General features: G+C 47.8%; 10 protein-coding genes across 10 annotated transcripts; 6 read left to right on the top strand and 4 right to left on the bottom strand.

Annotated features, from left to right (window-relative positions):
* Positions 1 to 191: 191 nt before the first annotated feature.
* Positions 192 to 734, top strand: N7462_002452 (Zn(II)2Cys6 transcription factor domain-containing protein; the record flags this gene model as incomplete). The annotated part of the gene is made up of 1 exon (XM_057074178.1): positions 192 to 734. The coding sequence occupies one exon, from the start codon at positions 192 to 194 to the stop codon at positions 732 to 734; it is 543 nt and encodes a 180-aa protein (XP_056937819.1).
* An 839-nt stretch (positions 735 to 1,573) lies between these two features.
* Positions 1,574 to 3,342, bottom strand: N7462_002451 (MFS transporter; the record flags this gene model as incomplete). The annotated part of the gene is made up of 6 exons (XM_057074177.1): positions 1,574 to 1,825; positions 1,877 to 2,021; positions 2,080 to 2,507; positions 2,566 to 2,922; positions 2,985 to 3,084; positions 3,140 to 3,342. The coding sequence occupies 6 exons, from the start codon at positions 3,340 to 3,342 to the stop codon at positions 1,574 to 1,576; spliced, it is 1,485 nt and encodes a 494-aa protein (XP_056937818.1).
* A 1,484-nt stretch (positions 3,343 to 4,826) lies between these two features.
* Positions 4,827 to 8,473, top strand: N7462_002450 (uncharacterized protein; the record flags this gene model as incomplete). The annotated part of the gene is made up of 4 exons (XM_057074176.1): positions 4,827 to 6,336; positions 6,415 to 7,355; positions 7,406 to 7,607; positions 7,656 to 8,473. 4 exons carry the CDS (start codon positions 4,827 to 4,829, stop codon positions 8,471 to 8,473), a joined length of 3,471 nt encoding a protein of 1,156 aa, XP_056937817.1.
* A 714-nt stretch (positions 8,474 to 9,187) lies between these two features.
* On the top strand, positions 9,188 to 10,691 carry N7462_002449 (pyridoxal phosphate-dependent transferase; the record flags this gene model as incomplete). The annotated part of the gene is made up of 5 exons (XM_057074175.1): positions 9,188 to 9,520; positions 9,586 to 10,066; positions 10,117 to 10,359; positions 10,422 to 10,511; positions 10,579 to 10,691. 5 exons carry the CDS (start codon positions 9,188 to 9,190, stop codon positions 10,689 to 10,691), a joined length of 1,260 nt encoding a protein of 419 aa, XP_056937816.1.
* A 504-nt stretch (positions 10,692 to 11,195) lies between these two features.
* On the top strand, positions 11,196 to 12,201 carry N7462_002448 (dihydrodipicolinate synthase family protein; the record flags this gene model as incomplete). Its single annotated transcript, XM_057074174.1, has 2 exons — positions 11,196 to 11,594; positions 11,659 to 12,201. 2 exons carry the CDS (start codon positions 11,196 to 11,198, stop codon positions 12,199 to 12,201), a joined length of 942 nt encoding a protein of 313 aa, XP_056937815.1.
* A 467-nt stretch (positions 12,202 to 12,668) lies between these two features.
* Positions 12,669 to 14,608, bottom strand: N7462_002447 (putative regulatory factor Sgt1; the record flags this gene model as incomplete). The annotated part of the gene is made up of 4 exons (XM_057074173.1): positions 12,669 to 14,012; positions 14,072 to 14,271; positions 14,354 to 14,390; positions 14,441 to 14,608. 4 exons carry the CDS (start codon positions 14,606 to 14,608, stop codon positions 12,669 to 12,671), a joined length of 1,749 nt encoding a protein of 582 aa, XP_056937814.1.
* Positions 14,609 to 14,868: 260 nt separating this feature from the next.
* N7462_002446 (putative spindle-pole body protein (Pcp1)) lies at positions 14,869 to 18,663 on the top strand (the record flags this gene model as incomplete). Its single annotated transcript, XM_057074172.1, has 3 exons — positions 14,869 to 15,468; positions 15,521 to 18,357; positions 18,423 to 18,663. The coding sequence occupies 3 exons, from the start codon at positions 14,869 to 14,871 to the stop codon at positions 18,661 to 18,663; spliced, it is 3,678 nt and encodes a 1,225-aa protein (XP_056937813.1).
* A 935-nt stretch (positions 18,664 to 19,598) lies between these two features.
* N7462_002445 (AAA family ATPase VPS4) lies at positions 19,599 to 21,143 on the bottom strand (the record flags this gene model as incomplete). The annotated part of the gene is made up of 4 exons (XM_057074171.1): positions 19,599 to 19,820; positions 19,879 to 20,329; positions 20,387 to 20,722; positions 20,848 to 21,143. The coding sequence occupies 4 exons, from the start codon at positions 21,141 to 21,143 to the stop codon at positions 19,599 to 19,601; spliced, it is 1,305 nt and encodes a 434-aa protein (XP_056937812.1).
* A 309-nt stretch (positions 21,144 to 21,452) lies between these two features.
* N7462_002444 (tubulin-binding prefolding complex subunit YKE2) lies at positions 21,453 to 22,000 on the top strand (the record flags this gene model as incomplete). Its single annotated transcript, XM_057074170.1, has 4 exons — positions 21,453 to 21,510; positions 21,578 to 21,773; positions 21,827 to 21,887; positions 21,947 to 22,000. The coding sequence occupies 4 exons, from the start codon at positions 21,453 to 21,455 to the stop codon at positions 21,998 to 22,000; spliced, it is 369 nt and encodes a 122-aa protein (XP_056937811.1).
* A 671-nt stretch (positions 22,001 to 22,671) lies between these two features.
* N7462_002443 (phosphoglycerate mutase, 2,3-bisphosphoglycerate-independent) lies at positions 22,672 to 24,426 on the bottom strand (the record flags this gene model as incomplete). The annotated part of the gene is made up of 4 exons (XM_057074169.1): positions 22,672 to 22,882; positions 22,943 to 23,525; positions 23,590 to 24,327; positions 24,396 to 24,426. 4 exons carry the CDS (start codon positions 24,424 to 24,426, stop codon positions 22,672 to 22,674), a joined length of 1,563 nt encoding a protein of 520 aa, XP_056937810.1.
* Between the last annotated feature and the right edge of the window lie 291 nt (positions 24,427 to 24,717).

Genomic DNA, 24,717 nt, shown 5'->3' with positions numbered 1-24,717 from the left:
ACCACTTCTCTTCTCTATCATTTAAGATCCAATACACCCTTTCCAGATAGGTTCGGCCTCACCTGTCGCTTTGGAATAACTCTCGCCAAAATTCCTGGTGTGAACTTGGTATCTACACTGTTTCTATTCGACATACGGAAGCTCTCCTGAGTCCGATGTCGCCATCGGGGTCACCATACTTGCGGTCGACCATGGCGTCACGTCAGTCCCGGAAAAGGCATATCCCTGGAACCCAAACTCTGAGGTGGCCATCGCCTGAGAGCCGAGTGTCCAAGCCTCATGTCCGTCGACCGATGACTGCATGTGAGGCGTGCCGCACTGCGAAAGTCAAGTGTAACGGCCAGCGAGTCTGCGACCGATGTAAAGACCGCAAGTTGCACTGCACATATACCAAGCCATCGCTCAAAGAAACCGGAACATCATCTGAAGCTACTAGGAATATGGAAAAGAGTATCCGAGAAGAAGTAGTCAAGCCTCAGTCCTTGTCAAATAGCCAGGCCATGCCAGAGCCATCTGCAGAAAACCAGGCGTTGCCAGGCCTGACCTCGACTGATTTTAGGGGCGATGGATTGCACTCCCACGATGGAGACCTCGACATACTTCCTCCAGTCCATACTAGTAATGGAATAGAGAGTTGGGGAGAAGAAGAATTCAATCATGCGTTGGAGGAGTTCGATTGGGTCTTTTCAGAACCAGATCTCAGCCTCGATGTGAGTCGAAGTGCACCCGTGTGAGAGATATACTTGCTGACACGCATTTTAGCTGACCAAAGATATAAGCCAGGCAAATGTAGATCTGCTGAGTACAACGGACCAGAATATACCCTCAGCAAACAATGGTCACTATATACCTTCCGATCCATTACCGACACATTTTGGAGAACCGGGCTTGCAATCATCCAAAACACCTCGGATTTGTCATTGCCGAATGAACATGATGAAACAAGTTCCCAATCTTGATTGTGCAATCCATGAGACTCCAAAGCCACAGTTGGACAAGATGTTCAGAATCACAGGCGACGTAATCCAGAGCTGCCGAGACTCGCTGCAATGTGGTTGTCATGTGGGACCAGTGGATCTGGTCTGTATAATGACTGTTTTTGAACAAACAGCCGCTTGTTTTGATTATATTTCCAAGTCTGGCTTTGATGGGACAATCAAGGTCGGCATTGGCAGCTATTGCTTGTCAGTTACTGATGATGCCTCGTTGAAGAAGGTATTGGTGCTTGATCTAGTTAAGCAAGCAAATGAGTTCTTGAATTCAATCAGCGCTCTTGCCCAGGAAATGTTGGTGATGCAGAATGTTCCTGGCCCCAAAAGAATGGGTAGATCTCCAAATTGCCTGAAGCAGCTCAACTTGAATTATGTACAAGAGGCGACTGCGAGTTTCAGGAAGCTTTTTCGCATAATCGCCGAATTTTTCGGTCAGAATTAGCTTCAACAATGAGGTGGAGATGCCGATTTCTACAAGTAATGCATAGATCCTAGAAGCCGCTTCAGATTACAAATAGTATTTTGGACTGTTCTATCCAGATATTTGACTAATTTGGTCCATCAAAGCTCTTTTAATTCGCTCAGTCAAATGGGATCGAGAACCGCTTCCGCCATTCTTCTCCGTACTTACGAAAAAGCATGACCATCCCGCCAAGTCCAAGTGATACGAACGCCAGAAGAGTGTTTCCCCAGCCATACCCGAGTCTATTATACAACGGAACTCCAAGGAGTGGCAGAAGTGCAGCCGAGAGACTTCTCAATATATTTCCGGCAGCAATGGCACTTGCTGCATATTTTGTGTACGCATCGATCATGTACACATTGAACGGAATCTTGTCAAGTCAATATGTGAATTAGTTTATGTTGGGATATAGGTAACTCACGAACGTGAACATGACTCCGAATCCAATCAGGCCTGTTCCTACAATAGGCACAGCCGGATGAACGTGTTCTTGGCAGGTCCATCCGTATAGGACAAACCCGACGGGAATTGCTATGGCACCATATACTAAAGATTCCAACCGGTATCTAAACAGTTACCAATTAGTACCCGAAATTGGTACAAGAATTGCTCTGGCAGACTTACTCAGGCTTTGCCTCCCCATGTTCTCTTGTGAGACGTGCATGAGTTTTGTCGTTGGCAAAGCTAGCAATACTCAAAGAAAGCAAAAAGCCGATTGCGAGACCCAAGTACACCAGACCTATAGATCTATCATTGAAACCATATTGGCCTTGAAAGACCAACGAGAAGGTAGAGAAGAGAAGGTAGGTAAACCCGTATACAACAGCGTTGTATATTGCCAGACCAGTAACGACTGGGCAAAAGAGAAACATTTTGATCGGACGGCATAGAGCGCGCTTGAGCACTTGGCTCACTGGCAGCTGTCTTCCTCCCTTGGCATGCAGTGCTGGATTTCCTGAGAGTCTGCGAAGCCTTTTTGCTTTCCATTGGAGTAAAACTGGGGTGTAAGTCTCAGAGTAGACAAGAGCACAGATAATTCCTGCCGTGCCATTCTAAGCAACTTAGTAACTGCAACCGTAGAGACGTGCGCATGAAGCAAGATGGGCTCACAACAATAAGCAGAAACCAAAAAATCCATCGCCATCCAGCTGCAGCATTCAAAAGACTACCGGCAATGGGCCCAATAGCTGGACCAAGTAAGAATCCTACCGAGTACATGGACATTGCCAGGCCTCTTCGATGGACAGGAACCAGATCTGAGATTGTTCCACCGGCATTGTTCAAAGAACAGGAAGCCGCACACCCCTGCAGGAAACGCAGTACCACCAATCCAGGTAGAGACGAGTTCAAGGCACAGCCAACTGAAAATAGACTGAAGCCAATATTTGCGCCGTTGTAAATGATGCGTCGGCCGACAATCTCGGACATGGGGCCCATCAAGATGGGGCCGACGCCGGTTCCCAGGAGCTGAATCGGATTAGTTTCAACTAATAATAGAAGGGATTTGGGCGAATTTGTGAACTTCAAACCTCAATGGTAACAATAAGAATTCCGATTTCGTCGTTTGTGGAATCAAACTCTTTCATGATCTCAGGTATTGCCGGGGCAATCGCTGAAGAAGCCAAAGATCTGGAGCTGACTGAGACATGGACTCTAAATAGGTCTTGAATTGGCTTGAACTTACGTTGAGAAGACAACAAATGTTACAACCCCAACTAGCAAGCATCTTCGCCATGCTGGCCAATTCCGGGGGTTTTCAGGATCATCAGGGCCATCCCAGTCCACTAGATTAGAATCATCTAATTTTTTCTGCTCGTGACCAGCTGCGGGCGATGAGGAATTTCGTTCAATATAATCGAGTTTTTCGCCCTGGTTTCCTACTATCATTTGACTTGTCACCTTGTGGGAAGAGGGGCTCTTCCAGTGAATGTTGACTGTTTAGTCGACAGTATTTAACGAGAAATCAGAAATTACTCACCTGCACTCCATTATTTTGATCCATATCTTCGTGTTGTTTCATGTTGTCGTGATTCTTACGGGGAGCTCAACCTCAAAAAGATGTTGAACCTTCTTTTCATTAGTTAAATCGGTTTTATAAGGGGATTTTATGCTTCGGAGAATCCTTTCAATGATTTCCTAAACAGGCAACTAATTTTCCGATTTAACAACCTTGCAAGACAATGACTATTCTGCTGATTTGATGAAATTCTGCATTTGAAGACTGTATAATGTTCATAACACATCAACAAATATTAAGCTGCATTTCCACCCCGTGGCCATTTTTTCACCAGGTCATCCGAAATTATCAACTAGCGATGGTTACTCCTCGGTGCTTCTCGGATATTCATTACCGCTTATGGCAAGGCTCTGGCGCGTTAGCGCAAAGTCCGTGAAAACGGCCAGGAGGCCGAAATAGGTGATTCAAAAGGCACAGGTTCATTGCAAAACATTGAGAATGGAACACCCCAATTTTCACAAGAATATACTGTGAATATTTTAATGAGGTACTATTCTGCCTTGCTTTGTAGAGCTACTTGGGAAAGGTGGGTCGAAGACGAGCTCCCTTGCTGAACACAAAGTTTCCAGAAAGGAATATTTCGACCCAATCATCTCAGGAACAGCTGAAAGCGATATTCTTCTCTTGTTATCAATAGCATTCAAATCAATCTGTGTACACGTTCCCCGCAGATCGGTTTTCTTAGCCCCGAATCTGACCTTCGGACCGTGACCGAAAGCACGAGGGGTTTCGGGCAACAACTCCGGCACAGTAACAACTAGTTCCGAGATAGAGATATCATACATATAAGCAACTCTAAGGTATACATCAAACTACTGAACTCCTCAGAAGGCGGACCCAAGGCCAAAATGAATCTCAAAGCCGAGCTGTCAAATCGTGGCATTAAAGTCGCTATTGGTAGGAGTACGCCCCTGAGCCGTGTGACAAGAACTAATCCATGTTAGATCGCGGTGGCACGTTCACGGATGTGATTTTGTTCTACCCAGATGGGTCTGAAAAGATTTTTAAATTATTATCATCCGACCCCAAGAACTATAGCGATGCTGCCCATGAGGCTATTAGACGGATCTGGAAGGGTTCGAGGAGCGGTCCCTCGTTAAAGATAGTCCATTGGATCTGAGAAATATCGGTAAAGAAATCCAAGAAAAATCACAAAAGATTGCAGCACTGAAAATATAGAATCTCTTCGAATGGGGACAACGGTGGCAACGAATGCCTTGCTTGAGAGAAAAGGGGCACGAACCGCATTATTTATAACGAAAGGATTTAGGGTTCGTTGAATTAGACTATTTTGAACAATAGATCTAACTGTGACCAGGATTTATGGAAAATTGGAAACCAATCTCGTCCCGAGATGTTTGCTTTGAATGTGCGTCGTCCTGGGCTGCTCTATAGTAAAGTCGTCGAAGTTGATGAACGAGTTACCTTGGACGACTCGACATCATACCAACGCGGATCCAATGACGACAAGATTATATCCAATGGTCATTCATCAAGCTATGTTGCTTCCAGTGTTGTAACTGGCATATCTGGCGAAAAGGTCCGCATTCTTCAGAAACTCGACGTTCCCACCGTTGTGAAAGCTCTACAACAAACCTACGATGAGGGCTTCCGTAGTGTGGCCATTTGCCTTCTCTATTCTTATACATTTCCCGATCATGAAGTAGCAATTGCTGCGGCAGCACAGAAAATTGGATTTACCCAGGTTTCAGCATTATGCCGCATTTCACCTGCGATTCGGATGCTCCCTCGTGCTAGCTCAGCTGTGACGGATGCATATCTTACACCAGAAATTCGAGAGTATTTGCAAGCATTTGAATCCGGCGTTTTAAGGGAGAGTCTCAAAACTGTGAACTGGCGTATAATGCAATCAGATGGTGGTCTGGTTCATCCATCTCAGCTTTCTGGTCTTCACGCATTGCTGTCTGGTCCAGCGGGAGGTGTGGTCGGCTACGCGAGAACCTGTTTTGTTCCAGAGAACCCGGTTCCCGTCATCGGGTTCGACATGGGTGGGACTTCAACAGATATATCTCGGTACTCAGGCTCATTTGAGCATGTTTTCGAAACAGTCACTGCGGGTGTTCCCATCCAAGTCCCACAGTTGGATATCAACACTGTGGCGGCTGGCGGAGGAAGTATCCTTTCATGGAGAAAGGGCATGCTTACAGTTGGACCAGATAGTGCAGGATCCCACCCTGGTCCTGCTTGTTACCGAAAAGGAGGACCATTGACGGTCATAGATGCTAATCTGATTCTGGGCCGCATCATCCCGAAATTCTTTATTGGATCTAACCAAGACCAGCCTTTGGACTATGACGCAAGCTACGGAAAGATGAAGGATCTAACTAACAGTATCAACACTGATAAAGGAACAAATTTGTCCGTTGAAGAAGTCGCACAAGGATATATCACCATTGCCAATGAAGCGATGTGTCGTCCCATCCGTGCCATTACCGAAGCTCGCGGCTTTCGGACTGGTGAGCACAATCTTGCTTGTTTCGGAGGCGCGGGTGGTCAACATGCCTGCGAAATTGCCAAAGAGCTAGGCATCTCACGTGTATTAATTCACAAGTATTTTGCCATTCTTTCGGCCTATGGAATGGCACTCGCAGATACTGTCCAAGAAGCTCGCGTGCCCTATGCCCGGCAGCTGACTGATGAAAGTCTTTTGGCCGTGCGGCCAATACTGGAGAATCTTCGCCAGGACACAATAAATTCGATTCAAAGCATGGAAGCAATCTGCAACAAGATGATTTCCTCTTATTTCCTGAACCTTCGTTATGATGGCAGTGACACGTCTTTTATGATCGAAAAGCCAGAGAAAAATTGGGATTTCAAGGACGAATTCGTGGCGCATCACCAACGTGAATTTGGATTCACACCACAATCGGAACATCCTGATTGACGATATACGCGTTCGAACAACCGCAAAATCAGAACAGAACATGAAATAGCCGGTGGACTTGCAGAGTTTGATACTCTTTCTTGGCAGAGCGATGTGAAGCCAGTCGGCCACACACCAGTCAGCTTTCCAGACCTGGGAGTTGTTGATGTACCACTCTATTCTCTGACACGACTGCATCCCGGAGATACTTTCAAGGGACCCAGAATTGTCATCGAAAAGACTCAAACTGTTGTGGTCTCCCCTGGTGCTGAAGTCAAGGTGCTTTCGTCTATGCTTGTGATCGATCTAGCACCCTCTATCCACCCAGAGACCTATGACCATGTAGATCCCATTCGTTTGTCTGTTTTTGCTAATCGATTCATGGGTATTGCTGAGCAGATGGGACGAGCCCTGCAAAAGACCAGGGTGAGCACTGATATCAAGGAGAGGCTTGATTTCAGCTGTGCTATTTTCTCAGCAGATGGAGGTCTTGTCGCCAATGCGCCTCATGTCCCCGCAATGCTGGGGAGCATGGCCTTTGCTGTACAGTGGCAAATACAGCACTGGAAAGATAACATCCATAGAGGCGATGTCTTCCTCACCAACTCACCTAATGCTGGTGGCACTCACCTTCCTGAATTGACCGTCATTACGCCTATTTTCGATGAAAAGAATGATGAAATACTATTCTGGACAGCGTCAAGAGGTCACCATGCAGATATTGGAGGGATTGTCCCTGGCTCTATGCCTGCCACCTCACGTGAGCTGTGGGAGGAAGGTGCCGCAATTGATGCATTAAAAGTAGTCGAAGACGGAATCTTTCAAGAAGAAAGAGTTGTTGAAGCATTGCTGCACCGGCCGGCCCTATACCCTAATTGTGAGGGGTCTCGGTGCATTGAGGATAATATCACTAATATCAAAGCTCAGGCAGCCGCCAATCACTATGGGGTTAACTTGGTGAATACCCTGATCGCGGAATATACTCTTCATACAGTGATGGTATGCTTTCAATCTACTTCGAAACGTTCGTTATGTTAATTTATGAATAGTTGTACATGGATGCTGTGCAGAAAGCGTCGGAAAACGCAATTCGAGAAACTCTTAAGAGTATATGTGTTGCCAAAGCGCGCCATTTTTTCGAGGCAGAAGATTTCATGGATGATGGGTCAATCATCAAACTGAAGATTAACATTGATCCAAACTCGGGAAGCGCAATTTTTGATTTTGATGGAACAAGCCCACAGGCATATGGTAAGGAACTCTAGATGCTGGCTTGTTGGTATCGCTCACATTGTACAGGAAACTGGAATGCACCTCCGGCCGTTACAAACTCAGCAACGATTTACTCACTTCGCTGTCTTGTGGCATCGGAAATACCTTTGAATCAAGGGTGTATGTTTCCAATTCAACTTAAAATCCCTGAGCGGTCTCTTCTTTCTCCATCGCCTGAAGCAGCCTGCGCAGCTGGAAATGGGCTTACCTGCCAACGTATTGTGGATATCATTTTCAAAGCCCTTGAAGTTTGCGCTGCCAGTAATGGCTGTATGGCAAATTTCACATCTGGATTGCCAACCGAGAACGGGTTTGGGTACTACGAGACTATTGCCGGAGGGAGCGGGGCAGGGCCAGCATGGCAAGGCGAGGACGGAGTGCATTGTCATATGACGAATACGCGAATCACTGATGCCGAAATTTTAGAAAGAAGATACCCGGTATTACTCAGAGAGTATAGTCTGAGACGTGGTAGCGGAGGACCGGGGATGTATAGGGGTGGCGATGGTGTGGCGCGTGAGCTGGAGTTCCAGATTGATATGCACGCCGGAATCCTCTCAGAGCGCAGGGTCTTCCAGCCATATGGAATGGCAGGGGGCGAAAATGGAGCTCGAGGATTGAATCTTTGGATTCAAAAGAGTGGCTTAACAGTAAATATTGGTGGAAAAAATCAATGCAATGTGAAGGCGGGGGATAGGATACGAATCATGACGCCTGGTGGTGGTGGATATGGAGCAAAGGCAATCAATAGCCCTCCCGAGGATGATGCGACTAATACGTCCACATTTACACCTCGCGCCAACGGCTCTTATCATAATAGACAGATAATGGCCCAGTCGAATTAGCTGAATATAGACGGCATGATATTGCTTTTTTTTGGAATAAACCAGGTACATCGGATTGAAACTAGATTTTACCTTTGATACAAAGGATCGAATGACATAGATAAAATCAACTCATCTAGAACATATTTGTCAACTGATATGATTAAAACCATTGAATCTCAGGAACAACTTTAATGCCTTGTTCACAAAGCACCCTTTGGATAAAGTCGAAGAGGATAGCCGCCGTTGGGAGACAGGGATCTTTGTCGGATCTTGCAAGCCCGAAAGGTGCTGAAGAGCGACTCAGAAGTGGCGGCATCTAAGCCAACAATACTCAGCTTGTTGAATAAAACATCAAGGAATATAGAAGACACCAAAGTTGAATTATCATTTCTGATAGTAAAGTTCCGGTTTCGTTTGAACTTTATCCATCCTTTGTAAACCCAATCAACCCAACCCCGCCTCGGGATGATTACCGTAGCGCCATCACCCTACGGAACGAGGATCCACTATGTCGATTTACCCCGCCATAGATACGATACAGTCCGAACAGTGTAGGTATCTTGAGATTATAAAAATCGGATATCAAACCCGAAGTCAGGGTGTGGGCCGTCAACTCGGAAGCAAGCACCGGCCGGTTGCCCATTGCATAGTGGAAGCCATTAGGATAAAGTTAGCATGTTAGATCATGCTGGATTTCAGCGAGCCTATTGCTCTCCTATTCAATTCCTCAAAATGACTACACAAATTATAGAAGAAGCGGAGGGGGTAGCATTCGACTCCTCAGTTTTCGACACTGCGCCCTTCATTCCGGCCGATGCGATCTTTGCGCTCACAGCGAAGTACATTTCTGACCCGTTTTCCGACAAAGTAAACCTTGGGCAGGGAACATACCGAGATGAGAAGGGCAATCCATGGGTTTTACCATCTGTTCAAAGAAGTCGAGAAATACTTCTTGCTGAGGGACTGTATCACGAATACTTGCCAATCCTTGGTCTACAAGACTTCCGCGAGGAAGCTACGAAGTTAGCCCTGGGAATCGACATTTACCGAAAACGAAAATTGAAGGTATAAGAACTTCTCTCTTTGGGCTGCTGAGCATCATTCATACTGACACTTTATTTTATTTCAAGCTCGCCACATGTCAAAGTCTTTCCGGCACCGGCGCGCTTCATTTGGCAGGCTTGCTCCTCAGAACATGTCGGAAACCTCTGCCGAAAGTGTACATTCCTACTCCAACATGGTCCAATCATACTCAGGTTTTTGAATCTCTGGGCTTCCAGTGCGAATCTTTCAAGTATTACGATGAGGGAAAGAAGAACCTGGATATTGACTCTTACTGTTCTGCTCTGAGGAATGCAAAGCCAAATTCTATCGTTATCATTCATGCCTGCGCACACAATCCTACGGGCTTTGACCCTTCCAAAGAACAGTGGGCAACAATTGGTGAAATTATGAAGCAAAACAATTTGTTCCCTGTGTTTGATGCTGCCTACCTAGGCTTTAACTCGGGTAACGTGGACGAGGATGCTTTTGCTATCCGCTACTTTATTGAGGAGCTAGATATGGAAGCCGCTGTGTGTCTTTCCTTTGCCAAAAACATGGGACTTTATGGTAGGTCACATCCTTGTTGCTCAAAAGGTTTGCTCTGATGGATCTTGCAGGCGAGAGAACGGGATGCATCTTTGTTAAAACAAGCAATGAAAAAGCAGCAACAAATACCCAGTCGGTCTTGGAGATGCTCCAACGCTCTGAGGTCTCAAACCCACCTGCTTACGGCGCAAAAATTGCCGCTACAGTATTGAAGAACCATTCGCTAAGAGAAGCGTGGTATGCTGATCTGGACACTATGAGTGGCCGAATTCGTTCTATGAGAATGGCTTTATATAAAGCCTTGATTGAGAATGGTAGGCTCTATGATCGTATTGAAAACTATGATTCATCTAACTGGATATTTGCACATTCTCAGGTGCGGCTGGCTCATGGGATCATTTGATTCGCCAGTCAGGAATGTTCGGGTTCCTTGGTCTTTCCCCGAACGTGGTTCGGAAGCTGAGAGGTGAGTATTTCCCCACCACTTAAGTCTGAAGACGTATACAAGAATCAATCTAACATTTCATTTGCAGAGGATTATCATGTTTATATGGCCGATAATTCTCGAATTTCGATTGCGGGGCTCAATCCTGGGAATATTGACTATGTGGCTCGCTCAATCGCTTCTGTCCTGAAGGAATGTTAGTTCATGAAGAGTGATGGAGAGACAAACAATGGCATAATTCAATTTGCTTTTTAACTTGAACTTATTAATCTAAATATTGTTAAAGTCCTTGTAAATTTGCCTCGGATATCCTATGTGAAAGTAGGGAATGAGCAGCGCGCCTGCGAATTATTTAGGTTCTAGCACGATCTAGAATTTCAATAATTTAACAGATCTTTCTTTTTTTTTAAAAAAAAAAAAAAAAAAAAAAAAGGAAATCAGGTTACGTGAACAATACCTGGAGGGAGTGAAGCGATACGTCCCCTCGCCTTCAATTCGGGGCTCCAAGTGGTAACTTCGGAGTTGAACTCCGAGTACAAATTCTCGGTCCAACATCCGAAGACATTTCCCTATCGGTTCGACGTTTCGGAATTACAGAAAGTATACGTATAAGAAAATGAAAGGCACCTGGTTGAAGTAGAGTATAAAGGATTTGCTTCCTGATCAAATATCATAATCTCCAATCTTGAACACTATATAAACACTATGGCAGTCACCCGCACTCCGCCCCCCTTCGGGGTTTATTGCCCGATGGTTACTTTCTTCAAAGATGACGAAAGTGTGGATTATGAAAGTATTACCCACCATGTGCATCGGCTTCTCCAGAGCGGCGTCTCTGGAATTGTCATTCATGGAAGCAACGGCGAGGCCACTCACCTTCTACACGAAGAACGAGCACAGATTATTCGTCACGTTCGTGAAGTATCCTGTAAGGAATACCCAAAAAATATTCTTATCGCAGGATGCAGTGCAAGCAGTGTATACGAAACCATTCTCTTCATACGGGAAGCACAAGAAGCCGGTGCTGATTATGCCTTGATTCTACCGCCAAGCTACTGGTCTGCCGCGATGAGCAAACCAGTGCTGAAGAATTTCTATACTCAAGTATGCAATTCATCTCACTTACAGCACAGTAAAGGCCTGAGTTATACTCACAATATCTTTGTAGGTGGCCAGCAAATCTGCTTTGCCAGTCATAATTTACAATTTTCCAGGAGTGACATCTGGTATTGAATTGGATTCAGATTTCATCATTGATGTTGCTTCGACTTGTCCACAAGTTGTCGGAGCCAAACTGACTTGCGGGAATCTAGGCAAGCTTCAGCGCCTTTCTGCTGCCTTGCCTGGCGACAAATTTGCGCCTCTGGCTGGAAAAGCAGATTTCCTCCTGCCTGGTCTGGTCGCTGGTTCTCACGGTGTCATCTCCGCTCTAGCAAACGTGGTACCAAAGTTACATGTCGAAGTGATTCGTCTTTATAGGGCTGGCCATCTAGAAAAAGCTCAGGAAATTCAAGCCAAGTTGTCTGTGGCAGACTGGGCCCTGTTGAAACTTGGAATTTCAGGTGTCAAAGCTGCTAGCACCAAGTGGTTTGGATATGGAAATCCCCGACCTCGCCTTCCTCTTCCGACTGCAGATATTGAAAGCGCAAGCCCCGATCTTTTGAACAAGCTTGGAGTAGTCGTTGAATTGGAAAAACAGTTGCCGAATTAGATGTCCCAATCTACGTGAGAATCATGAAATCGAAATAATGGCTTTATATATTTTCCTTTTCTTCGTCTTTTGGAAGGTCTCGAATCGCGTGTTTATTTGAGCTTAACAAGAAAGGACAGTTTTTTTCAGGGCTTCGTCGTGTTAAACTAACACCAGCATTGATTCGACGGGATGCGATAGATTAAAGAAGCGTAATATGCCTCGGATCTCTTCTGCGGTGCAGAATATCTTCGTAATCAGTCGTAAAGAAAGCCTAGCCTCTTGCGTTTCATACAAACGCTACCTTAGGGCCACAGAATTGACAGTGGCATAATGGCAAAGATGATCCGACATCCTTAATCTGCAACTCATCATCCAAAATTATTGAGAGTGTATCATCAAGGTACGAGTATGGTTGATGAAGTGTCGCTGGTATCATCTGACAGACTGAAAAACGTCGTTTCATCCCTAGGTGCAGTTTGGTTTTCTCAGGTACGATCGTCCTTCGGCATACGAAGGTTCATCATCGACAGCATGTTGCCAGCTGGACCCGCAGTACCGGCCTGTCCTTGAAGAGATTCTAGCAAGTTCCTCGCGAGATTGATGTTTATATTTTCATCCTCTTCGGGCCCGCCAGCAACATCCGATCCATCAGCTACCTTTCCTTTGGAGGAACTGTTCCCAGAAGCAAGCTTCTGCTGCTGTTGATTCAGATTGAGGACTCCGGTTCCTCTGAGTTCTGCTTCCATCTGTTTAGAAAGCTCCTGGATCTGCTCAGTGTCGTCCTCTTCTTCAAGCTCTTGGATTCGGTTACGCAAGGGTGTGGCTAGAGATGGGCCCTGGCCGGGGCCTGGCATGCCCATCATCTCTTTCATCATTTGAGCAAATTCTTCTTCATCAAAAGAGGCATCCTTATCTTCTCCATCATCGCTAAAGTCATCCTCCTCATCGTCGTCGATATCAGAGTCAGAACCAAAGTCATCAATAAAGTCGGCTCCGTCGAAGCCCGCCGAGGTGTCGTTCAAGAATTCCTCGAAGCGAGCCACAATGCGTTGCAAATTTTCCTGGGCACTTGCATCGCCAAAATCACCAGCTGTATTCTCGCTGCTTTTGCCTTTTCCTTTCAGCTCTCGGTCAAGATCCTCAAAATTGATGTCCATCCATTTCTCATCATCTTCGGTCTTATCCCAGATCCTATCTATTTCTTCATTTGTAGGGAGTTCCTCGTCTCCGGTTTCAATATCACCCAACAGCAGCTTCATCTCTCGAACAGAAGCCTTGTCTTGGTGATGAGGATCATAAAGCAGCATCTCGAATCCGCAAGCAAGCTTCATTCCTGTTTCGGCCCGGGCGTATTCTTTCTGGTCGTCAATTGCCGGCAGCTTGCCTGCCCAGCTGCTTGGAACTGGGAACTCCTGGCTCTTTATTTGGGCATATCCCACTCGTGTGAAGCGAACGCTCACAGTCACCATATCCTCAGGCTTGAAAGTAAGGTCAGAAGCATCTTTTGCGCGCAACGGTTTCAACGCAATCGGATCACGAATGTAAAATGCTTCCACTGCAGGGGATATGTATGCCGGTTTTTGGTGCAAGAGAAATGCGACCTTGCGAGGAATCGTCACTACTGCTGAGTGAAGGTTTTCGGAAATTTGTTTAGGGTAGTTGCGCAAGCGGTAAAATGCCTCCTCTTGAATGATTGTGGAGCGAATGAAACGACTGGGCTCTTTTTGGATAATATTTTGTGCTTCCGAGAGTGTAAGTTTTTCTGTAACTTTTTTCCCGGGGGCTTGCTTGGGTTTGATAATTCGGAGTTCTCCTTGGTTTATCCAAACCTAGCAGGTGGATCAACTTAAAATATGAAATCAAGACCCCTTAGACGGAAATAGCTTACCCTGTTGTCTGCAACTTCTGGCTCTAGCCATGCGGGAAGAGTGCCAGCAGCCTCGATGAGTAGGAACTCCCCATCGCTGTCGACAACTTTGACCCAGATATCTTTGTGCCTCTTCGTCAATTCGCGGAGTATGTACACAATGACCCATTCATCTTCGATCGAATCGCCATAGTTGGTGCGCCCAATTAGCGAGGTACTCCCTGTGTAAGCGGCTGGTCAGCGTTTGCTAAAAATAAAGATCTGCGATAAAGAGATCCTGGGAGGTCCAAGTGTCTTCCGTACCATTTTCTTTAATAATCTCCAACCGGAAACTTTCGCGCTGCCAGATATAGTCCTTGAGCAGTTCTTTGGTCAGCTCTGCTGCTGAACGCTGCACTTCGAGCAATCGGGCCCTAGTCTCGGCGGCTTCATCGATAACGGCGGGGGCGGGGAGGGAAAGTGATAAATCCAATATTCGACAGAGTCGTCCGGAAGCTCTGGTTTTGGAATAGGATGGAATGTCGACTTGAACCAGGCAATATCCTCTTCAGTCGCCATGATTTTGGAGTGTGTTCACAGCATTCGCGACCATGACCTCATTGCATTCCGCAAAATCGAAAAAAGCGGCGAAAGTCGCGACCCACTCGTGACTTTTGCACTAGTCCATATTAGGCTAGACATCAACAGTCTCCGACGCTTCGCTCGTCGCATTTCGACCTGACACCTCTGGCTCGAGTGTTTTCTCCAATTTTCTCGGTTTCGATGGTGATGGTCGCGTGTTGAATGGTTCCCAATATCCGTCACGCGGTTCCAGCACAATGGCGTTCCCCTACATCGACACGCCACGCACTGAGATCGACGGGAACGCGACTTACCTGACGAACGGTTTCCGAAGCGCGGGGCGAACGCACCTATCGGCACTTGATTCGGTTGAAAACTCCTTCGTCACACCCTCCAAAGACAATGATGTGATCAAAGGTTTCGGAGATGGTCGAAAACGCGTCTCTGCAGCCTCCAAGCTTGGTACACCACGCGCCAGCGCCGCGCCCAAGTCAACTAGAAGCGCGTTAAGACACCTTCCCTCAGCTGGACCTGAAAGAGGCGAGTTCACACCTCTCATGAAAAGCGCGACAAAGAACAACTTCTTGAAAAATCTGTCTACGACTCGAGGAGCAGACGATCCGAAGACTCCGGCTTACTTGCGAGAAAGCGCCCGGGACAATGCCTATACCCCCGGATTGCCTCCCAACGATATGTCCGACATTTACGAGGAAGATTTGACAAGGGATGAACCCACGCCTCTCCCTCAACCTGTGGGGAGCAGCGCTCAGAGTACGCCACTTCCGTCCCTTCTGGGACGCGAGGGTAGGGGAATTTTGGGTGACGGCCAGAACATGACACTCAAGGAGCAGGAAAGGGTATGCTCTATGCTACTGACGCGTGTTTTTTTCGTCGTGCTAACTTGCACAGATCATTGATAGGCTCGACAAAGACAACTGGAACTTGAAGCTCAAAATCCACTACCTAGAGGAACAACTCGAGAAAGCGGGGCCGGAATACAACAGCGCGGCTCTTAAGGAGAACACTGAACTGAAAGTCCTACGGCTGACAATGCAACGCGATATTTCCCGATACAAGAAGAGCCTCCTACAAGCCGAACGCGATTTGGAGGATTACCGACAACAACTTGCAGAGCTAAGAGAAAGAGCGCGCCGACGACAAACCGATGAGGAGGTGCAGCGCGAAATGGACTTGATGCGTGATGAAATCGAATCCAGAGACAATGAACTCAGAGAGCTCCGGGAAGAATTGAGGTTAGCCAAGGACAGTCAATCTCAGGAAATAGAGAAACTTCGAGATGATGTTGAGGATCTTGAAGCAACCTTACGGGAGAGAGATCGGATCATCGATGAACGGGACGAAGAGCTCGAGGAGTTGCGCCAAACTGGTAAAAAGAATGACGCAGCGGAGCTTCAGTTTGAACTTGACCGCGCAAAGGAACAAATACAAGAACTGCAAGATAGTCTGGAGCAAGCTAAGTCAGACACTCGAGAGGCAGAGAATGCTTCTCAGCAGGCCATTGACGGAAAAATTCGGGCTGAGGAGGATCTTCGAACACTGCAGGATGAATTGTCAGAAAAGTCTTTCGTGACAAAGGGGCTTAGTCGACAACTAGAAGAGAGGGCCGATAAGCTTGATGAGGAAATGCGTCAATTGGGTCAAGAGAACAACACCCTCAAGGAGGAGGTTGCGCATAAGACGGAGTCCATGACTCGTCTCGAGGAACGTTATCACACCATTCAACAAGATCTCAAGAACAACGCTGGCAAACTGGGCGAAGACCTTGAATCAACGCGGCGCGAACGCGACCTAGCCCACCAACAGCTCGAAGATGCGTCTTCCAGACTACATCAAGCCCTTGATGATCTTCAGCGCGTGACTGAAGAGAAAGAACTCTTGTGGACCCGGCACCATGCGCTGACCGAGGAATCAGGTGGTTTGCAGGCTGAGCTTTCCCGGTCACAATCACGAGTCCGTGAACTTCAACAGACAATCGAAGAGGCCACTAGCCGGGCTCAAGATAACCAAAATCTTCGTTGGCAACACAAGGTGGAAATCGACCGACTTCAAGATGAGATCGAGGCGTTACAGCACGAGATCGAGGACAAGGAAGGCCACTTCGCCCTTGAGCAAGATAGGTGGGAGAGCACCAAGCGGACGCTGCATGCTCAGACAGAGCGAGCGGAGGAACAAGCCGCGGGCTTCAAACGGACAATCGAAAAGCTCCAGGATGCAGAATACACCTCTTCTGGAAAGGAGGGCAAGCTTCAGGGAGTCATAGACAGTGAGAAGCAACGTCACTCACAAGAAGAAGCTGTGCTCAATCGTCAAATTAAAGAGTTGGATGACGAACTGACTAAAAAGAGGCAAGTTTTGGATGAACAGCGGAATGACCTTCTCACTGTCAGGGAAGAACTACGTTTATCAAGGCGTGAGGAGCTGTCACTCAAGGAGAAAGTGCAAGCTTTGGAAGACGAAGTAATTGTCTTACAATCGAGTCTAGCCGATGAGCAAGAATATGCCAAGGGACGTGCACAAAAAGGTTCACCCGATGTGGAGAGCCAGCTACAGAAAGCAATCGCTGATAGACAAACCCTTCGCGACCAGCTCGCTAATGCTCATGTCGAGCTCCATGACCTGAGAACTTCCGTTGCTGAGATCGAAGCGGAGCGAGATGAGCTTCACGCTCAACTTGAACGACCCAATAATGCGGATGAGACACGTTTTGACCGTGAAAAACTTGAGTTTCGGAGAAGTACAACCCGTCTTGAAAATGAATTGAAACGATTGAAGGACGACAAGGCCTCTCTCCTAGAAGCGAAGGATACTCTCGAGCAGCAACTCGGATCGGAGATTGAACGGGCCACTGCAGAGGAGGGCCGCTTGTCGGCTGAGATCGACCGTCTCCAGGGAAAACTACTCGCAGGCTCAGGCAACCGAGACAGAGAATTGACCACCGCGAAGACCAAAGTTCAGCGGCTTGAGCGACGTGTCCAAGAACTGGAGACCTTGCTCGAGCAACAACCACCTATTGACATTGATCAGTCGACTTCTCACGGAGATCTGTCGGTCCTTCGGCGCGGTCTCGAGGAGGCTCGTAAACGCGAGAAGGTAATCCTTCAACGCGAAGCCGAACAAAAGGCTTCTACGCGCTCCTTGAAGTCTCGCGTTTCCGATTTGGAGAGAGATCTCCATGATGCCTTGATGAACAAATATGACTTGCGTTCTCCGCAGAACTCTCCATCTAGTAAACTCCACGAAGAGCTGCGCGGCCTTCGGAAGCAACTCTCTGATGCGCATCGGTCTCTTAAGGAGATCAAGATGAAGAACCGTGACCTGGAACGTGCTGCAATGAAGGAAGAGGACCAGAGGGATCTGCATGAGCTTCTAAAGTCATCAACCCTCGAGGCCGAGGCTTTGGCACTTAAGGTATCAGAAAGAGACTCGCGTTTGAATGAGCTGAAAACCCAAGTTCGCCGGATCCGCGAAGAGCGGGCTTTTTGCATTCGCAAGGCTGAAGCAGCAACAAAGGACCTGGAAACTTTACAACAACGATATGACGAAGCTTTGGAGAAAGTCTTCACTTCCAAATCAACGAGTAAGAGCCGACATGAGAAGGAGATGCGCGGCTTGGGCAAAGAAATCATCTGGCTTCGTGCTCGTTTGCAGCGAGAGGAGAAATTCCGTCGTGACTTGGCCTGGAGTAAGGGTCTGATGGAGCTTGGCGAACGCGTCCGCGTTGCATGGTTCGTTAACCCATTATCTTTCTTCATGGTATGAACCTGAACTGACCACATTCCTCTCTTTACAGTAACGAAGCCGATCTGCGCATGATCACCGAGATGGGCGTCCAACCTCGCGGCCGTAACCCTACTCGAACCCCCCGTCACAAGCTACGGTCTGCTATCTCAATGGTCGTCGCTGCTGTTCGCATGCAACGAATGGGCCAAGAATGGAGGGTAGCCAAGAAGCTCGGTGAGGGCTTAAAAAGAGCCAAAAGCGAGATGCTAAGGCGCCGCGAAAGCTCGAGCAAGGGTGTGCTTGCTCAATAATTTGGCCGCTAGATATCATTGGCTAATCGCTATTCTTGGCTCTTCCAATTCCTGGTGCTTTGTTCTGTCCTCTTTCTCAGCGTCACCCTTTCTGTCACGAGAGATTCCCCGTCACGTCTTGCTAGTATAAATGTCGTGTTCTTCCTTTTTCGCCATTCAAACTAGGTTCTGGTTTCTTTTTTTTTCTTCATCAAGGCGTTTAGATGTGGGTTTTGCAGTAATGGAAACCTACCGTTGCTCGAGTAACTCTTTCTGACATGGATATGAGGTCCCCTGGAATGGAAGGTTGCGTAACCTAACAACTGTTGATAATCAATCCATGGTTGATATACAGATTCGTGTAAGCAGATTAGAACACATAATTCTCACTTTTCTTTTCAACGCTTGTCAAAGTCATTGGTCAATTAGAGTGTATATACGTCTGGGAATGAGGCCTAGTTATATATTTCGGGATACAGCGTCTTTATCTACAGTTTGTTCCCAGTGGCAAATCCCCATTACCAGGAACTACTACAATGTTGAGGACTCCTTCGTTAAGAGCCTTTTGAATTCAAATCATACTCGAACAGTGTCGGGGCCACTGCAAGTCATCATCGAGATATGTGCATATGCATCATTGCTATTATTGAGACTTGGAATCCGCCAAAAGAAAACATGGATATTTGCTCAACGCCTCGCCATTGCCAAGATACTCAAAGACAAAAATATATCAAAAACGCTTCTGAACACCGAACTCGTCAGACACCCACTAAAGCAAAAATATCTCGTCTGGCAAGATGTAGACGCTAAAGGCTGCGCGTATGTAACGAGCCTTTGGGAAGGCAGATAGTCTATTCCAATGCGAGGCTCTCATCCTCTTCGGACCAACGAGGGTATGCACATCTTTCAGTGTTTCCTTGACAAGGGAGTTTACAAAGAAGACAGAGCAGAATGCTTTATGCCCCTTCACTGCCAAATTCTTTGGTCCACTCCGAGTTTCTTTGAAGATCTTCCTGGCTAACGGTAGGTCGGGAATTGCGAACGGCTTTGATAAAGTCTTTTAGAACAAGTGGAGGCTCGAGAAGCTGCTCTGCTTCAACGCTGAGCCAGGTCATTTCCACTGCTCCAGCGTCGCCTGGAGAGCAGGGGGTGAGTTTCTCGGCGCCATCAACCGAGACCTGAGTCAGAGAAAGTAAGTTCCCGGTCGAGAAATCTAGAGTTAAGGATTTTGCAAACCTTTTTATAGTGTGTTGCTGTCTGAATCTTACGGATTGGCTGCATCAGAGCATCTTGCACCGCAATGCTGATATCGCTACCGGAGTAGCCATCGCTCATCTCAGCCAATGTTCGATAATCAGCCTGAGTCATGTGACACGGTGTCGAGCCCACAGCCAGCATGAACATCTTCATCCGTGCATTGAAGTCGGGCAAGCTGATGTGAACTCGTCGTTGGAATCGTCGTCGAATGGCAGCATCCAGCTGCCAAGGAATGTTGGTTGCACCTAGAATCAGAACGCCCTTAGAGTCCTTCCCAACACCATCCATTTGAACAAGCAATTCTGTTTTGATACGACGAGATGCCTCGGATTCCCCCTCGCCACGTGGTCCACATAGTGCATCAACTTCGTCGATGAAAATGATCGCTGGCTTGTTCTCGCGAGCCATGTTGAAAAGTTGTTTGACAAGTCTAAAAGCCTGTAAGTAGATTGACACGGTGGTGCTTGGTTAATCATGGTGTTCTCACCTTTCACTTTCACCCATCCATTTGGATACCAGGTCACTACTGCTCACGCTGAAAAACGTACTATTGGCTTCCGTAGCGACAGCCTTGGCTAGATAGGACTTTCCCGTGCCGGGGGGACCGTAAAGCAAAATACCCTTCCACGGCTGTCGCTTTCCCGTAAACAGGTGCGGAAACTTGATAGGAAGAATGACTGCTTCTTTCAGAGCTTCTTTTGCGCTTTCCAGACCAGCAACATCCTCCCACTTAACATTCGGTTTATCGGACAAGATGGCACCTTGCAGAGCCGAGCGTAGCTTTTTGGATTCAGCATCTTCGCCATTGTCGTCTTCATCCTTCCTATTTCACGCCATGCAATTAGCCCTGAAGTTCACCAAGCCAGCTTCTCATTGCCGAAATGGCATTTAGGAGGTCATAAACCACCAGAGCAAGCAAGAAGTTGGAGAGAAATGGTTCCGTCATACCCTCCTTTCCCACTTCCTTGCGCAACCTTCCCGTTCGCGCCCACCGCGCTGGGTTTCTTTCGATCCCCTGAGGCCAAATGATTCTTCAGCTTTTCCGCGCGATCCATATACTCGCCGGTTTTCGCGCGGATCATCTCCTTCGAGCGCGGATTCTTCTCCCATTTGAGGGCCAGCATGAACAACTCCAAGGCGGAGTAGTAGAGCTGGTAAGCCTTCTCGTATTCGCCTTCATTATCATTCTCGATCGCCTTCTTGACCGTGTCAATAGCCCGCCCCAAAAAGTCCGTGTTACTCATTCTGGGAGGTTATCGTGGCTTGATCGTGACGTCTCGGTGGAGTGGCAAGCCAAACGCGGAGGGGTGAAGCGGGGAAGGAGGGGGCAAAAGGCCTCGGAAAGACTAGACAGCGGCTCAAATGAAAGGCAGTGAGCGATCGTATGCAGGAGGCAGGTCTTGAGGTCGTGAAATGAGGGAAATGCTTGGGCGTTGCAGGTGGGTGTGGGTGATGGAATTGGAGAGAATTGAGGGGGAAGGGCGAGGTCGGTGTTGACGGGCGGACAGAAGTCGATCGATTTTCCCTCTCTCACCTCCCCGCCAACCGTCGCTATGGACGCCCAAAAACAGCTCCAAGCTCTCTCGGACGAGTACCAGCAGATGCAAACTGGTAGGCTGATTTTGATTTGTATTGTCTCTCTTTCTCTCACAGAAGCTAATTGTTTTGATGAACTCAGAGCTGGAGGGTCTGGTTGAAGCCCGCCAGAAGCTCGAGTCACAGCAACAGGAGAACCAGGGCGTACAGAGCGAATTCGCTGAGCTGGATGACGAATCTAATATCTACAAACTTGTTGGCCCTGTGCTATTGAAGCAAGATAAATCCGAGGCCATCATGGCCGTCAACGGACGGCTCGAATTCATCGAGAAGGAGATGTGGGCGGCCCATTAGCGTTGACACTGAAATATCGCTGACTTTGAGGCTCTAGCAAGCGCATTGAGAAGGAAATCCAGGACAAGCAAGAGAGCAGCGAAAAGAAGCGCGCAGAGGTATGAAGCACTACGCTGTGATGCTGGGCTACCGGCCAATGCTAATACGTTTCTCCTAGATCGTGCAATTCCAGAGCCAGGTCCAGCAACAAGCCGCGGAGGCCTCAGCATGAGCATGATATTTGAAATAAGGGAAGCAAAGACATTTCCTGGAATTGAGGCCACTCGTTGGATCGCATGCCTGCGGCCAGCCGCCGCAGCCCTCTTCATCGCATCTTCCAACACGAATATCCTTGGTTCTTCCCGACAAAGAATTTGGACCCCCAAACAGAATTGAGGTGATGATCATGCAAGGATATTACTGGAAATGCGAGGACTTTACGATCTATATAAGAACCCCAATTCTCCTTGCAATCGAAAGGTTCGGAAGTGCAAGTGCTAGAAGAGATATACCCAGTGAAGTATGATGAATTAAAGGCGCAGTGATCATACCACTCGAAATAATAACTACAGTCCGTATGAAAACACCATTAATAGATTTAGTTTTGGCAAGCTTTCTGAAATGGCATGAGATGGGCCTTGGCAGAAGGTACAAAAGAGATGTTTAAAATATGATCTAAAAGAGCAAAAGTGCTCTTTCAAACAAAATAAATGGAGAAGTACCAGAGATTTATTTAGTACCATATGGACGGTATAGTTGATCTGTTGTACGACTGAACCATGTGAGAAATCCGAAACTTCGCAAATGCGACTCTATATTTTCTGCAAAGTCAAATATATCGACATTCCATTTATCCGTTCATTGATTCATAACCAGGCGCATATCTTCAAGGGAATATTCTATCTATGCCTTGACCAACAAGCTCTTGCCAGTCATCTCAGCGGGCTGGTCGACACCCATGGCAGCGAGGACAGTGGGGGCAACATCACCTAGGACACCACCCTCCTTGGCAAGGCTCCAACCCGCAGGGGCATTGGCCATGACGAAGGGAACCATGTTGGTGGTATGGGACGTCTTGGGGGTGCCCTTATCGTTAAGCATCTCCTCGGCGTTTCTACCGAGACCCGTTAGCAATGAAGATACGTTGCAAGAGGGCATATCAAAGGAAGCTTACCCGTGATCGGCGGTGATCATTAGAATGTAACCGTGCTTAACACAGGCCTCATAAATTTCACCGATGGCCTTATCAGTAGCAGCAACACCCTGGATGGCTGCCTCGTAAACACCAGTGTGGCCGACCATGTCAGGCGGGGCAAAGTTGTTCATAATGAAGTCAAATTTGTTCTCGCCAATGCGCTCAGCCATCTTGGTACCAACTTCCGCGGCACTCATCTTGGGGTCTAGATCGTAGGTAGCGACACGGGGAGACGGGATCATGTCACGGACCTCGCCGGGGAACTGCTTCTCGATACCACCGTTAAAGAAGAAGGTGACGTGGGCATACTTCTCGGTTTCAGCAACGTGGCACTGAGTCAAATCCTTCTTTGCAAGCCATTCAGCAAGGACGTTGCCCATGTGCTGGGGAGGGAAAGCAACCGGGAAGGTGTAGTCGGTCTTGTACTGGGTCATGGTGGTGATGGAGATGTTCTTAGGGTAGGGAAAGTCCGGACGAGGGGAGCGGTCATAGTCACCCAACAGCTGGGTAATCTCACGAACACGATCAGAACGGTAGTTAAAGAAGAAGAGAGTATCGTCATCTGCGAATGAGTTAGCTTTAGTACGAGATCGAGATCCTTTCTTCACAAGCAGGGATGAACAAACCCTGCACACGGCGCTCTTTGCCGCCAACTATGATGGGCTTGAGGAACTCATCAGTCTCGCCCTGCTCATAGCGGTCCTTGATAGTCTGGAGCGGGTCCGAAGTCTCAGAGCCCTCGCCAGTAACCAGACCCTTCATGCCAACCTCAACACGCTCCCAGCGCTTGTCGCGGTCCATAATGTAGTAGCGTCCAACGACAGTGGCAATCTCACCAACACCAAGCTCCTTGGTCTTGTTCAAGAGCTGCTCCATGTACTTGCTAGAGCTCTTGGGGTCGGTATCACGGCCATCACCGAAGAAGTGGATGTAGACCTTGGGAATCTGCATCTCCTTGGCAACCTCGAGCAGGCCAAACAGATGAGTGATGTTGGAGTGAACACCACCATCTGAGACCAGACCGCACAGATGCAGGCGACCGTTGCCCTCTTTCGCGCGAGTGAAAGCTTTGACAATGTTCTCAACCTTGTTCAGCTCTCCATTCTTAAGTGTCTGGTCGATGCGAACACTGTCTTGCCAGACAACACGACCGGCACCAATGTTCAAGTGGCCGACCTCACTGTTGCCCATGAGGCCCTCGGGAAGACCGACAGCCAGCGAGGAGGCATCTAGCTCAGTAAAACCCTGGGCAGTCTTGGAGTTGGCCTCAGCGAAACCGGACATGTACGGGGTCTCGGCGGCAGCGATGGCATCGCCCTTGGGGGGTGACTGGGGACCAGCGATACCCCAGCCATCGATGACAACTAGTTACAAGTTCGCATTAGTCGAGACTTCTCCTGGGGACCTGGGGGACAAGCCAATGATCGCATACTCAAAGCGACTTTTTGGTCGACCTTAGCCATAGTGGGGGTGGATATGTAGTAATCACACCTAGAACTCAAATCAATGGCTGCACTAAGCCAGCAGAACAATGCGGGGTGTATTCCTTCACTCACCTGTAGGATAGTAGAAAGCAGAAAGGGTGGGCAAAAGAGAAGTCCAGAAGTCCAGACGTCCTAGGGGGCAAAATTGGCTGTCCGGTGAAGGAGGGGCATTTCCCGGTGACGCTTTTGGTTCTCAGGCCCCGACGTCACCCTACGTTCCGACTCTTCCCTAAACACTTATCCCAGCCGGTTTCTGGTCGTTGTTTCTAC

The sequence above is a fragment of the Penicillium macrosclerotiorum genome (assembly GCF_028827735.1).
Source record: "Penicillium macrosclerotiorum strain IBT 26536 chromosome Unknown utg000002l_segment0_segment0, whole genome shotgun sequence".
NCBI lineage: Eukaryota > Fungi > Ascomycota > Eurotiomycetes > Eurotiales > Aspergillaceae > Penicillium > Penicillium macrosclerotiorum.
Note: the sequence above shows the minus strand (reverse complement) of the source record. Positions and strands in the feature narration are given on the sequence as shown.